Source organism: Diabrotica undecimpunctata, chromosome 2 (genome assembly GCF_040954645.1).
Source record: "Diabrotica undecimpunctata isolate CICGRU chromosome 2, icDiaUnde3, whole genome shotgun sequence".
NCBI classification, from domain to species: domain Eukaryota; kingdom Metazoa; phylum Arthropoda; class Insecta; order Coleoptera; family Chrysomelidae; genus Diabrotica; species Diabrotica undecimpunctata.
This window is the reverse complement of record NC_092804.1, coordinates 40,548,880-40,563,905: the sequence shown is the minus strand read 5'-3', so window position 1 is coordinate 40,563,905 and position 15,026 is coordinate 40,548,880. Positions and strand designations below refer to the sequence as shown.

The window sequence follows — 15,026 nt, the reverse complement described above, 5'->3', positions numbered from 1 at the left end:
AAAATCAAATAACTATCAAAATCTGCAGAAAACTTAACTGCAGCTTCAAGGGCAGTATGATCAATATTTATATTTTCTAAAAGTTTATCGAATCTTGTATTAATTGATTATCCATATGAGATTTGATTGTTAAATTTTTTTAAATTTTGTTAAATTATTTCATCTTGTTTATTTTCTATTGCAATAACATGTGTTTTTAATAGATCAAGGTCACAGTCATCTGGGTTACCTTGTTATATATTCGATGGCAGTTCCGAGAAAGTTAAAGAGTGCTCTTTTCTGTTTACGAGTGATCTTATGTAAATCATCTTTTGCTTGTTCGCGTATATGATTATATTGAGAATAAAGAAGTGAGAGAGGTGTTTTCTTAAAGTGAGCTTGGAATTGGTTGATTGGGCTAGTTTCTATTATATTGTCTAGGGAAATATGAAGAAAGTGTCTATGGTAATGGTCTAAGATTTCTTTTGACTTTCCTATCTCCTCAGCATAGTAGCCATTATTCTGAATCTCCTGAATCCTGAGTTGACGGCCCAGGGTGAGGATTTTCCTGTGAACAAGTTTGAGCTTGAGTATTTTTGCCTGTACATTTTCTTGTTCTTTTAACAAACTTACAAACAAGATGTATACTGGTTGGGTTTTGTTTGTCTGTTTTACCTAAGTCTTTGTTTTTTCTTGTTTATCTAGATGTATTATAGAATAAGGTACCTGTAGTTTTGGTTTATGTTTCTTTTTTGAAACAAAAAGTTTTTGAAAGATCTATCTTGGGAATTTCTTCAGCGTTTTCGTTCTTTCTATCTAATACCAGCTGCCTTTTTTCTTTTTATTTATTGTATAAATAATCAATAAAAGCTTTTAATTTCTCTTTGTCTTTGATTGTATGTTTCGTATACGGAAAGGTAAAAAAAATGGATTTTCTCGGCATAAGGTCCATCTAGAATTGAAAAGGGAGAAAAATTTGTAGACCTATGAATCGATTGATTATGAAGATTAATTATTTACTGTTGTAAAACGAATTTCGATTTTGTGGAGTTTTAAAAATTCTTTTATGACTGCTGAGTTAAATTCTGTGCCGCTATCACATACAACTTTCTTTGGATAGTTATGGTGAGTGAAGTACTGCCTAAGTTTGTTCAGAATTGAAATAGATGTTTTATCGTTTAATTTGTAACACTGCACATATTTAGAAAATGAATATATTATTGTTAAATATAATGTTTTATTACAATGAAAAATGTAAATGTGTCAAAGATGTCAAACGCTTTTTGTCCAAGTAGTGGTCCTAACTGTGGAAGTCTGTAAGGATGTCTTTCATATTTGTTTTTGATGCATATTTCACATTTATTTATAAAATAAAGTTCGAGATCGTGGTTTGCATAGACGCCAATAGAAATTTTGCTTTAGATGTTTACAGGTTTTCTCTATTCCATTATGGTTTTCTCTGTGATATTTTTCTACACATTCAACTTGCCATTTCTCTTCTTCAATATCTTTCAGCAATTTATTGCAGAATATTGTCTTTACTGAGGATTTTATTTTCTCTTTAAAATAATTGCAAATGAAAGCTCTAAATTCATGAGGTATTATAATGGCAAATTTTTGATTCGGTCTTAAGATACTTTGCAATGCATCTGCTATTTCTGCTTGACAGTTGTTGGTGCGGTTTACAGTGTATCGATGTTTATTGAAAATCTTTATGTATTATAACTCAAATTTAGCTCATTCAGTTTGAAATATAGTCTGGTTTTAAGATAGATTTAAGATAATTGGCTCGGGTAATATTTCTATTCCTGTGATAGGGTATTCGACGGCGGTGTGTTGTGTGTTGGTATTATTTTGCAAATTTTCAAATTCCTCGAGAAAATTTTCAGCGTCAAAAGCATCAATCGTATCTGGAGGTTTAGCGCATTCTGAACTGAAGCTTAGAGCATTTATTTGAATTCTGCCGAGGGCATCGACTACTTGGTTCTCTTTTTCTTTTTTATATCTAACTTTAAAATTGTAATCCTCTAACTTAAGTCGTCAGCGAGCTAATCTAGAAGTAGGGTCTTTAATTTTGTAGATCCAAACGAGAGGGTTGTGATCAGTTTCTACTACAAATTGATGTACAAGTACATATGAAAATGGTTACGGAACTTGTTGACTAGATAGTCGGGAAGCTTCTATCGCATTTCTATATGTATAATAGCATAATTATACAATTTGATTTATAGGCCAATTAAGTTAGGTTTTTACTCGACACAAGTGTATAGACGGGTTTGACAAAATTACAAATTACAAAAAGACTTTCATCTAGGGATTCATTCATTTTTAATCAAACTATTTTTAAATAAACAATCAGAACGTCAAACTTTTTATTTTGCTCATAACTTAAGAATTTGTCTATTTAGAGATTTGACGTCAACAGACAACTTTTTTAGAAAAAAAGAAACACAAAATGAGATGTGGTAAATTAAAATCGGTTAATAAATAAAAAAAATTATAATACTTCTCAATTGTTTACATATAAATAATTGATGCAGAATGAAGTATCATTACTATTATATTGGCAATATCCCTAACTTATGCCTTATTATTCTTCTTCTTATGGCGCTACAACCCTTTGTGAGTCTTGGCCTGCTTAACAATGTTCTTCCATTCTGCCCTGTCGGATACTTTTCTTCGCCATTGCCTGATGTACATGGTTTAAAGATCCTTCTCTACGTCGTCTATCCATCTTTTACGGGGCCTTCCTCTTGTTCTATTTTCTTGGGGCTTCCATCTCTGGACTACTTTTACAGCTCGATTATCTGGCGTTCTTTTTAGGTGACCAAGTAAGTTTAGTCTTTGTGACTTTACAAATCTAACAATATCTGCGCTTTGCATTAGTTCATCCAGCTCGTGGTTCATTTTAATTCTCCACGAACCATCGCTGCATTGGGTTGGTCCAAATATCTTAGTATTTTGCTCTCAAATATTCTTAGTTGATTTTCATCAGTGGTTGAGAGGGTCCACGTTTCACATCCATATGGGACCACTGGTCTAATTACTGTTTTGTAGATTCTAAGCTTAGACTCACGATTCAGTAACTTACTTAATCCGTGCTTGTATTTCTTGAGTAGTGTTGTTGTCATCATCATAGGGAAAAGTGGAGGCATATTTGTAGGTATGGTTGTCTACCTCATATATTTTGTTTTGCTTTCATTTATATATAAACCAAACGTAGCAGATTCTCATTTCAGTTCTATAATTTTTTCGCTTAATACCCTTTTGTTGCGGCTTATTATGGCAACATCATCCGCATATGCGCATATTTGCATTGATCTTGTATTAATACAGCCGTTTATATCCAGTTTTCTAACAACAGCTTCTAAAATTAGATTAAAAAGTGTTGTTGATAAGGCATCACCTTGTTTAACTCCATTTTCAATATCAAAGGCCTGCGTCATATCTCCATCTATTCTCACCATAGCTTTGGAACCCTCCAGAGTCATTCGAATAAGTTTAACCAACTTATTGGGTATCCCTAACATAGAAAGTTGCTTTAACATCTTTTGTCGATCTACTCCATCAAACGCCTGTTTGAAATCGAACTAACTTATGCCACGAAGTATATTTACCAGAGTGGTTTCCCGTTGCCTTCTCTGGTATGCATTCTAGCCGATCTTCTGGACACAGACGCTATTTGCAGCTGTCCACGCTGGGTCAGACGCTGCATGTTATTGTTGCAGAAATGTTTGTCTTTTTTATTTCAAAACAGCGATGTTTCTTCAAACAAAATTTGGTGATTGCTTTATTTGACGGTATCTTCCACAAGGATTGATTTATTGTCGTGAAAAAATACCACACTTCCTTTTGTATTCTATATGTATATTTAAGTTTCGTTCTGTTCCAACGAGTGTGATGACAATAAAATTGCCACGCATAGCAACATCACCCTGCAACTGTGAAAAACGTTTAGTCGAGTCATTTTTAGTTACTTGTATTTTGGGAGGTTTATAAATACAGACTAGGGAAATTTTAAGGTCATTGATATACGCTACACAAACTTTTATTTGAGAATGGAAATTCCTCTGTATTTATCTGATGTATATAGAGGTATTATATTAAAACCTGATAAATTAAATGTTCTATTTTGAGATAAGTTTAATTTAGAAATATTAAGTCAAACGTAACGGAAATTAACGAGATTGGCTTTATTTTTATTAATTGAGTTACAATTACATCGCATTCATTATATTTATCATTTAATAATAATAATTATAATCACTATCAGAATCACTGTAGTGTATTGTACCTAAAATTGTTCTTAATTCTATTTATATCTCTTGTAGTATTTATTGATTTGGGATTACTAAATTAAATTTTTTAAACACATTTTTTAATATATAATGAGAGTTTTTGTAAGATTTGTATTTCTAATATTTCTTTATAGGATTGAAAAGATTCCCTGTGGGAATAAGAAATAATAGGAGTTGAGTTTATATTTTTAATTTTGAAAGGGAGGATTTATTTACGAAAACGGGGGATTGCTTTTCGCTTTTTAGGTTGTTGGGTAGAGGTACGTGGTACCCAGTTTTTACTACTTCTGGTAGGATAGTCGTTACGGTTGAAATTACCATTTATTGGGAAAAATTTTTTAGGTTATTCTAATTTCGAATTTATTGTTTGTAACAATTTTTGTATTAAAACTTCGGCTTCCTTAAAGGATACATTTTGTTCAGACATAACCTTTTTAATCTTTAATTTTTCCTGAAGTTTTGGATATTCTTTTGATACAAATTTATGGTCATGTTTTTCACAATATATACAATAATCGTTGTAAGTGCATTCGGCATCTTCTTTATCATCATGAATTTATCCAGAATTTTACATTTAATAATTGTGCTTTTGCAATATTTAGCTGTATGGCCATACCGGAGATACTTAAAACACTGTACGACCGGGTAAATGTAAGGTTCGACAACAAAACTTTCTAAATTAATCATAACAAACTGCGGCATGTTATTTTTTATAAATGTTATAACGACAATTTGTCTTGGTATAAACTAACCTCATTATCAGAATCAATAATTTTACGTTTCATTCTTTTAATGCCAACAACTTTTTTGTCGCTTTCTTGTATTGTCTTGACAAGTTTGAAGGTAGACTTAACGTAATGGTTTGCTAAAGCTGGGTATTCACGTTCCGATTTGCGGTCCCACTTAGTAGGACTACTAGTTGGATATTCGTCTCCACTCACGCTCCAACTTGCTATCCAACTAGCGGTTCAACTTTAGTTCTAGTTTGTTTTTACGACGATGTACATCGCTTAACCAAGAAATGTATCAAGTAAACACTAAGCAAATATAATTAGAAGGAGGAAAATGGCAGCATTGTGCTTGTTATCCTTTGAAAAAAAGAAGAAACAATGTTGGATGAAGCAGTTATTTGTTAATCGTGTGAACTATTTTGACACGAAATTGTTCAATGTCATTGATGAGGATGATTACAAAAATTACCTCAGAATTGATAACTTCACTTTTTCGCTATTGCTGGAAAAAGTTGGTCTACTCATTTCCAAAAAAGATACCGTTATGCGTAAATGTATCAGTACTGAACAACGCTTTGTAGCAACTTTACGTTTTCTGGTCACTGGAAGGTCATTTGAGGATCTGAAGTTCAGCTGTAAAATATCTCCACAACTATTGAAAAAGGTAATACCAGAAACTTGCAGGGCTACAATAATTTTTCGTGCAATTCTATTATTTATTTGCGAACTAGGGATCTTTGCTCAGCGATGTCGGACAGATCGCACCAATTGAGATTTTGTTTGGAGCTGATGTTGTAAGCAAATTGTATACAGGGAGGAAATAGCAGTTACAAAGTGTTTTTGTAGTAAATTTACTATTTTAGTTCGGAATAAGCCACAATATGAGTTAGAAATTAAATGTATTTGACGTTTGAACTTCCACTTCGGAAATCGTTATCGAAATATTCCGAACGTTAAACGAATAAGTCGAAACGTCAAATAAACTTAATTTCTAACTAATATTCAGGCTTTTTTCTAATTTAAATAGTAAATTTGCATAAGATGCGACAAGAATATAACTTCAGAACAATATACAGAAATAATTACTTCTAATTTTAGTACAACTATGAATTAATTTTTGTTGTTTGTTGATAATTCTTCTGTAGCCAATCCGGAATGTTTTAAATAGTACCTGCGTGAGAGTGTCCGAAATAGATCTACAGAAAGGAAAATTATTTGCCTTATTAAAAAGTAGATACTGATGAAGAATGATGTATTTTAATAGGTCTAATTTTCGTGCAATTGAAAGTTTATTTTCTATTAAATAATTGCGAACTAGGGATCTTTGTGTGAAGTAATTCATAGAAATCTCATACGTAGCAGGTGCCGAAGGTCAACTGACTGAGTAAATTTTCGATCGGACCTTCAAATCGTCCCTCTAGATGTTCCGACTAGTACCACTAGTTGTCCAATTAATCCAACCAGTCCACTCATGGTACGATTTCATATCCAACTGCGGAAGTTGGACCACTAGTCGGACTAAAAATCGGAACGTGAATGGCCTGTTTAAGAGTTTACCAAGTCTATTTTTAATATATTTGATGTACCTACGATAAGAAAACTTTAATTTTGAGTTTTGTTCTTCGTTATTGTGGTTTGATTTTTTTATTTAATTTTTAAGGTATTGACCGTTTAATTTCACTTGGAGCATATTCGTTCTGTCCCAAAGTCATTTCTTGATGTTTTAGTTGGTCTTTCAAATATTCAGGTTTAATATTCGAGATGTACTTTTGGTTTTTTATGACGAAACAATTTTGTCTATAATGATTATTGAAGATGTTTATAAATAATATAATCAATAAATATTTCACATTAAAGAAAGCAAAATATCCAATTTTTATTTTAAATTAAATTAATAATAATAAATTTTTATTGTTTAGTGCGGAATCTATGCTCACCCAATCTTTGTAGGAGATTGGCCCGAGGATGTAAAGATCCGTGTATACGAAAGAAGCATGAGAGAAAATTATTCAAAAAGCAGATTGCCCGAATTGACTCTAGCTGAAATCAGCTATATCCTAGGCACAGCTGACTTCTTAGGCTTAAATTATTATGTTGCCTTTACAGTAGCGGACGACACAGAGGATCTTACAAATGTTACTAGCTACAACAATGATGTAAGGGTCGTCTTGGGTAACATTTCAAACATTGAGTCTGCCAGTAACGGCTATCCGGTAAGTTATAGTGAAATTTAACTTTAAAATAATTCACAAGGAATCTACGTTCCTGTATTTGGCTGTATACCATATATTAAAAAAATTTTTTATTAAAATCCTTTGTAAAAGGTATATATATATATATATATATATATATATATATATATATATATATATATATATTTTTTTTTTTTTTTGCCTTAAAATATATACCTTTTACAAAGGATTTTAATAAAAATTTTTTTTTAAATAATTATTTTTTAAATATAAAATATTATTTTATCTGGCATATTTATACAAATTGTCCTATGATTTAAAATTAATACTTAAAAGAGTAAAATAAAAATTTTAAACCTTAAATTAAGTAATTATAAACGTTTACAGCTAGGTTTAATAAAAAACAAAAATCAAATAAGTAATGCAACGGATAATTGTGGAAGGGACATCAATCAATTTTGGTAAAGAAGAAAACCAAGCTACTTTATCCTTTTAATATATATGCCCGATATATGCATCCATTTACATCGTTAGTTCCATATATAAGTAATATTTTTATGTAAGAAAATAAAGGAAAAAAAAGGATATCAATCTACAAACGAGGTAGACGTGCGTAAATCGGCTCCGATATTTAGCTTGAAAAATCGGGTAATATCTAGTTGTTTTGCCACAGAGTGCTGTGTCTTAAAAGCTATTAATTGTGCGTTAATAACGAAATATTAAAAACTTGAAATTAATCGATAGTAAACGATTTACAAACAAGTTAAGTTTTTATTAAGTCTTTATCAGCATTACATCAGATAACAGGTAACTACCCATCTAGAAGAAGGTAGGTGATATATTGTTTAAAATAATTATTAGAATAACAAATTGTCATGGCTACGAAAAAAAATTTACGATATATAAAAGTGAAAGAATCATACACTGAAGATGGTAAAGTAAAAAGGTGGACAAATGAGGACGAAGATGGGAATCATTTTACGAAATGTAAGAAAATCTCTAGATCTCCAATTAAGAAAAGGTGTGTGTTGTAAAAACAACCTGTATATTGTAATCGTAGTATAGTTATTTTATCAAATTGTACGCTCACATCGTCAGCTATCGTGTTAACGTGTGTGCGACTGACTCCCTATATCAGGGACCCGCTCCTCCTCCGGGGTATATAACTTAGGACAGACAGTGCCAATTTGCCTCTCGGCAAGTGAAGGCCGGGTGTTGTGTGTGATCCCGAAAAGTGCGTGGTGCGTAAGTGATAAATGCGCTTGTAAACCCGGTGTTTTGTGTTAAAACGTATATAGTTGGTCTCTCTCAATTTTATCATTTCATGTATATCTGTTACTGCCTCCCCGCACTCACTGTAAAGCTAATATTTGTATAACTCTTTATGTAACTATCAGAATTGCGATAATTGTCAATGTTTGAACCAGCCCTTAAGTCTATTGTGTAAATAAATCGAAGGAAAATACCTCTTAATTGTTTTATTGCTTCAGTGGTCCTTAATAAATATTTTGAAGCAATTAGGTGTTCAAATACGCCTCTCTTAAATGTGGATAGTTTGTCAATAAAGTTTACCCTTTCCACCATTTGTGGTCTCTTCGAACCGAATATATTGTTTATCGCAATTCCCGCTCTGATTTATCTTCATAAATTAAATTAATTTTCTCTTATTTTAATTCTCTTTCCATAAAAATTAAAATAAAACCCATTACTAAGTGCTCTTCACAAAATAGAACTTTGCATAAGATAAATGGTACATGGAACATTACGTCACCACGCAAGTGTTTGAAGTGTTTCCACCCAACATTCTTAGATTTATCGTTCTTCGCCGTTATCAAGTAAAATTGCTGACAAGAAACATGTGATGTGATTATGGATTTATGGATTTTTTACGATTCATTTTTCATTTCTATTTGGTGAGTTCGTTCCAAGATATATTTTTATAATCAAGCGTACAGGGACATTCAAAAGTTCGAACGCATATTATTAGTATACGGGACGAGTTTATATTTCGCAGGATTCGTACAGACATTATTTTCTGAGACTCTTGTTTATTATACGGGGTGGACTAAGCTGTATTTTAGACTCTAAAATTTTTTATTTCTCGTGTATCTCTCATAGATAAATATCTCGCAAAGCTTTCGATACATCTCTAACCGCAATGGATCAATTGAAGAAACAACGCAAACCGTTGAAATCAAAAATCTCTCGTATCTCTAATTGGTTAAGGGATAACTCTGCTCAAGAAACGGATCCCTTGCAGTTCCAACTCCGTCATACTGAACTAACGAATTGTTACGCCAAATATGATGACCTCATGGATCAGATTGAGGAACTGGACGAAGCAAACACTGAAGAACGCGATAGGGAAGAAATTGAAGAAAAATACTTCTCAACTCTAGCAGGTCTTCAGCATAAAATGGAGATGCTCCAACCTCTTTCACACCAGTCCAGTTCCACTTCTCCACGTTTAGCTAGTGCTAAAGTGACTCTTCCCGAAATTAAAATTCAAACTTTCTCAGGATGCTTCTCAGAATGGAGTGCATTCTATCAGCTCTTCGAGACGTTAATTATTAATAACCCGGAACTCAACAACGTCCAGCGTTTTATTTATCTCAAATCTTTTCTACGCAACGAACCTCTCCAGTTGGTAGAAAACATCCAAGTTTTAGAAGAAAACTTCCAAATCGCGTTAGAGACTCTTCGAAATCGGTACGAAAACAAATCGCGCGTAATTAGTTTGTATATACAGCGTCTTTTGAAAGTTCCATCCTTAGTCAAAACTAATGCAAAGGCCTTACGTGAATTTTTGGTCACCGCAAAACAGACCTTACTCGCGCTAAAAAATATGAATGTACCCATCGAGCATTGGGATCTCTTATTAATAGAAATATTTTTGCAAAAAGTGGACTTTACTACTCACCGGTCTTTCGAATACGAGTTAGGGTCAAAAGATATTCCCACGCTAAATCAATTCTTTGATTTTTTAGAAAAAAAGTGTGACATTATGGAAAAGTTAAACTCCTCAGATAATAACGATAAAAAAGTTATTAAAACTCACTCTAAAACGGTTCTCTTCTCTTCGGCAAGTAATAAAAATAACTCTTACTCCAAAACATGCGTATTTTGTAATAATGCTACACACACTATTTATACATGCACAAAATTTGCTAATCTTCTCTTACAGGATAAGTATAAATTTATTAATGAAAACAAACTATGTCGCAACTGTTTAGGAACTAAACACTTTTTTCAAAATTGTTCGTCTCAACGTTTATGTGGTATATGCAAGAAAAGGCATCACACACTCTTGCACAATGACCATGAAAATAGCTCTTCTTCTAGTAGATCTTTTCAACGACAAAATCACGCAACCTCTCGCAATGTACAAAACACTTGGTCTGATGGTGAAGCCGGTCCAAGTAATTCTGTCTCTCTCTCTGAATCTCAAACTTCTCAGGTCTCAAATGTGATGACTTCTCTCTCTGCTCTGTCAATAAAGCAGGATGTTCTGCTGGCAACCGCTCTAGTCACTATTTATTCAAAGCATGGCGTACCAATACACGCTAGATGTATTTTAGATAGTGGATCTCAGTCGTCATTTGTCTCTAAAGATTTGGTCCAAAAATTAAATCTCTCTCCTTACAGCAAAAGGTTACAAATCTCTACTATCTCTGAACATAGTTCATTCTCGAACAAAATGGTCGATCTAGAAATTTTTCCATACAAAAGAAATGGTAATGGTTTCAAAATCTCCTGTGCTATTTTAGACAACATAACTTGTAGACTCCCTCAGGTATCCATGAACAGAAGTAAATTTAATATCCCCTCTACAGTCACTCTCGCAGATCCCACCTACTCTGTCCCTGGAAATATAGATCTTCTTCTTGCCAGTGACATATATAGCGAATTGTTATCGGATGGTTTAATACGTTTAGGTAAAGGACTCCCTGTTCTCCAGAACACACACTTAGGGTACATTATGTTTGGTTCTTTACCTCCTTACGCACTTCACAAAGGAATTTATCGCTCACAGTTGTCCCCTACACAGTCAAATGTCTCTTTATTTGTCCAGTCCACATCTGAGGAAGATAAGCTCGATAATATAATTCGACAATTCTTCGAAGTCGAAGAAGTGACCCCCTCTGTTAAAATCTCCTCCTCTGAGGATCTGGCTGAACAAATATTCACTGAAACAACTCAAATTCTACCTTCTGGTCGGTTTCAGGTAAAGCTTCCTCTCATTTCTGAAACAGCACATAAAATGCTGGGCAATTCTTACAACATGGCTAGGAAAAGGTTTATTAGTTTAGAAAATAAACTCTTAAAACACGAAAATGTATACTCTCAATATAAAGCATTCATCAATGAATATGTTTCTCTTGGACATGCCAAAAAGGTTCCTCTTTCTCTCACAAATGTGCACTTAGAAAATAAATACTTTTTACCTCATCACTCTGTTATAAAAGAAGAATCATTAACTACCAAATTACGGGTGGTTTTTGATGGCTCCATGAAAAGTTCCAGTGGCTATTCTCTTAATGACATCCTGTTGAAAGGAAAAACTCTCCAGCCTGAACTTTTCGACATTCTCCTTCGGTTTAGATTGTATACCTATGTTTTCACTTCCGACATACAAAAAATGTACAGGCAGGTACAAATTCATCCTGATCACACATTCCTGCAGAATATCCTCTGGCGGGATTCTCCAGAACAGGACATCGAATGTCTTGAGCTTCAAACCGTAACTTATGGAACAAAAAGCGCAAGCTTTCAAAGTACTCGTTGTTTGATGGAATTAGCTAAAACTCATCAAAACAACTACCCATTGGCCTCCGATGCTCTCTTAACAGGCTGCTATGTAGATGACATTCTATATGGGGCCAATGACACGCAAACTCTTCTTAAGGCTCATAATGAGATAACTGACCTACTTAACAAGGCATGCATTTCTCTTCATAAATGGTGCTCTAATTCAAAAATGTTTTTAGAAAATGTTTCTACTCTCTCTACAAACTCTGCCTATGTTATTTCACCAGAGAATGCTTCTAATAAGGTTTTAGGTCTCTGTTGGAACCCCAGTACTGATACATTTTCAATTTCTGTACCTCAATTATCAATAAAGGATAATTACACAAAAAGGGAAGTACTCTCTATTATCGCTCAAATTTTTGATCCACAAGGGCTCATTAATCCCGTAACTATTCTTGCTAAAATTATTATGCAAAAAATTTGGATTTCTAAAATTAATTGGAATGACTACGTGGATTCAAATATTTTAAATGAATGGTTGAAGTTTATAACTGATCTCGCTGCTCTCAAAGACATAAGCATACCCAGATGTCTTTTCTCATGTCATGAAATTTCTTCTATTGAAATTCACTCTTTTTCTGACGCAAGTTTGAAAGCATATGCTGTTTGTTGTTATATACGGGTTATCTACAAATCAAAAAATGTCTCGTGCTCTCTCATTGCTTCGAAAAGTCGTATTGCTCCTTTAAAGACCATAACGCTTCCAAGGCTGGAACTTATGGGTGCTTTATTGGCTAGCAAGCTCACCACAAAGGTGGTTGATATCATAAAGGATAAATTGCCCTCTATTACCTCTATAAACATGTGGAGCGATTCTGAGATAGTTTTGGCGTGGCTCAGATCACATCACTCCAGATGGAATCAATTTGTCGCCAACAGGGTAGCTCAAATTCAAGAAAATTCTTCTCACTCTCATTGGAGACACGTAAAGTCTAAAGACAACCCTGCTGACATCCTCTCCAGAGGAATGATGCCCTCTAACATACTCAACTCCACTCTTTGGTTTCACGGTCCTCAGTTTTTGCAAACATTTGACCTAAATTTGTCTGAATATAGTCCGAAGTTTAATTCTAATAAATTACCTGAAGAAAGAAAAGTTGTTCTTCACACTCGAAGTGCTCAATTTGATTTCTTTGTCATGCTTTCTGAAAGGTTCTCCAGTTTCACGAAATATGTAAGGACTATAGCTTATGTACTCAGATTTGGTAATAACGCAAAGTCTGGCACTCAAAAATTATCCGGTGCACTTGAAGTATCTGAACTTCAAAATGCCGAAATGAAAATTATAAAATTATTGCAAAACTCAAGTTTCTCCTCAGAAATTGCTGATCTCAAAGGCAATAAGATTATTTCTAATAAGTCTCTCTTACAATTTGCTCCTTTTCTTGACAAAAATGAAATGCTCCGTGTAGGTGGACGTCTAAGGTATTCCGAAGTTACCTTTGATCAAAAATATCCTCTCCTCCTCCCCTCGAAAAATCATGTTGTTCGTCTAATTCTCAAAAAAGAACATCTTAGGCTCCATCATGCAGGTCCTCAGAATACTCTCTCTCAAGTTCGCCTTAGATATTGGCCCTTGAATGGTCTACGGGAGATTAAGAGGATAGTCCACGAATGTCATGTTTGTTTCAAGTTTAATGCCAAACCATTAGCTCAAATCATGTCTGATTTACCTAAGGAACGCTTATGCTCTGCTCAAGTTTTTGCTCATGTAGGTTTGGATTTTGGTGGTCCCTTTCTAATAAAGGCCTCTAAACTTCGTAAAAGTCCCTTGATAAAGTCATACATAGCTCTATTTGTCTGTATGTCCACACGTGCGGTTCATATAGAATTAGTCAGTGGGCTCACAACAGAAGCGTTTCTTCTTACTCTCAAGCGCTTTATCAGTCGAAGAGGTCTCCCTCAGACTATATTCTCTGATAATGCGACAAACTTTCTTGGGGCTAAAAATCAGTTATTCGAACTCTATAATTTCTTGAAAAATAAGGAAACTAACTCTTCTATTCAGGCATTTCTAGCCTCCTCTCAAATTCGGTGGAAAACAATACCACCTCGATCTCCTCATCATGGAGGACTCTGGGAGAGCGCTATAAAGAGCGCTAAACATCATATCTATAGATTGTTGGGCAATCTCAAAATTACATTCGAGGAATTCAGTACCGTGCTTACCCAAATTGAAGCCGTACTTAATTCTCGGCCCATTTGTGCCCTCTCTAATGATCCCTCCGATTTCACATGTCTTACCCCTGGTCACTATCCCGGAAAATAGACTTAGCATCTGGCAAAATCTCTCTAAGCTCCAGCAACTTTTTTGGAAAAAGTGGTCGACTGATTATCTGAATCGACTTCAAAATCGTCTAAAATGGTTTCTCCCATTCAAAAATTTAGAACCCAATGACCTTGTGTTAGTTAAAGAAGATAATCTCCCTCCTCTCTACTGGTCATTGGCACGAGTGATGGAAGTCTTTCCGAGTAAAGATGGCCGAGTGAGAATTGCATCTGTTAAAACTAAGGATGGGATTTTCAAACGCACGATAACAAAATTGTGTCCCCTTCCTGGTGAAGGGTCATGTTAATGTTATTAGGTTTAGTACTTTTACTCATATGTTGTTTGTATACTATGACTCATATTGTTTTTTTTATGTACTCTTTTTTTTAATGCTTTTTATAATGTTAAAGCTAGTGCTTCAACTGGGGGCAGTATGTTGTAAAAACAACCTGTATATTGTAATCGTAGTATAGTTATTTTATCAAATTGTACGCTCACATCGTCAGCTATCGTGTTAACGTGTGTGCGACTGACTCCCTATATCAGGGACCCGCTCCTCCTCCGGGGTATATAACTTAGGACAGATAGTGCCAATTTGCCTCTCGGCAAGTGAAGGCCGGGTGTTGTGTGTGATCCCGAAAAGTGCGTGGTGCGTAAGTGATAAATGCGCTTGTAAACCCGGTGTTTTGTGTTAAAACGTATATAGTTGGTCTCTCTCAATTTTATCATTTCATGTATATCTGTTACT

At 34.1% G+C, this 15,026-nt stretch overlaps 1 protein-coding gene across 1 annotated transcript in view; it reads left to right on the top strand.

Moving 5' to 3' along the window:
• Window positions 1-15,026, top strand: part of LOC140434444 (myrosinase 1-like) — a 60,033-nt gene that overhangs the window by 15,050 nt on the left and 29,957 nt on the right. Inside the window, exon 5 of the mRNA XM_072522707.1 lies at window positions 6,928-7,221. Coding sequence (XP_072378808.1) covers window positions 6,928-7,221 — 294 coding nt within the window. The remainder of the gene's footprint in view (window positions 1-6,927; window positions 7,222-15,026) is intronic.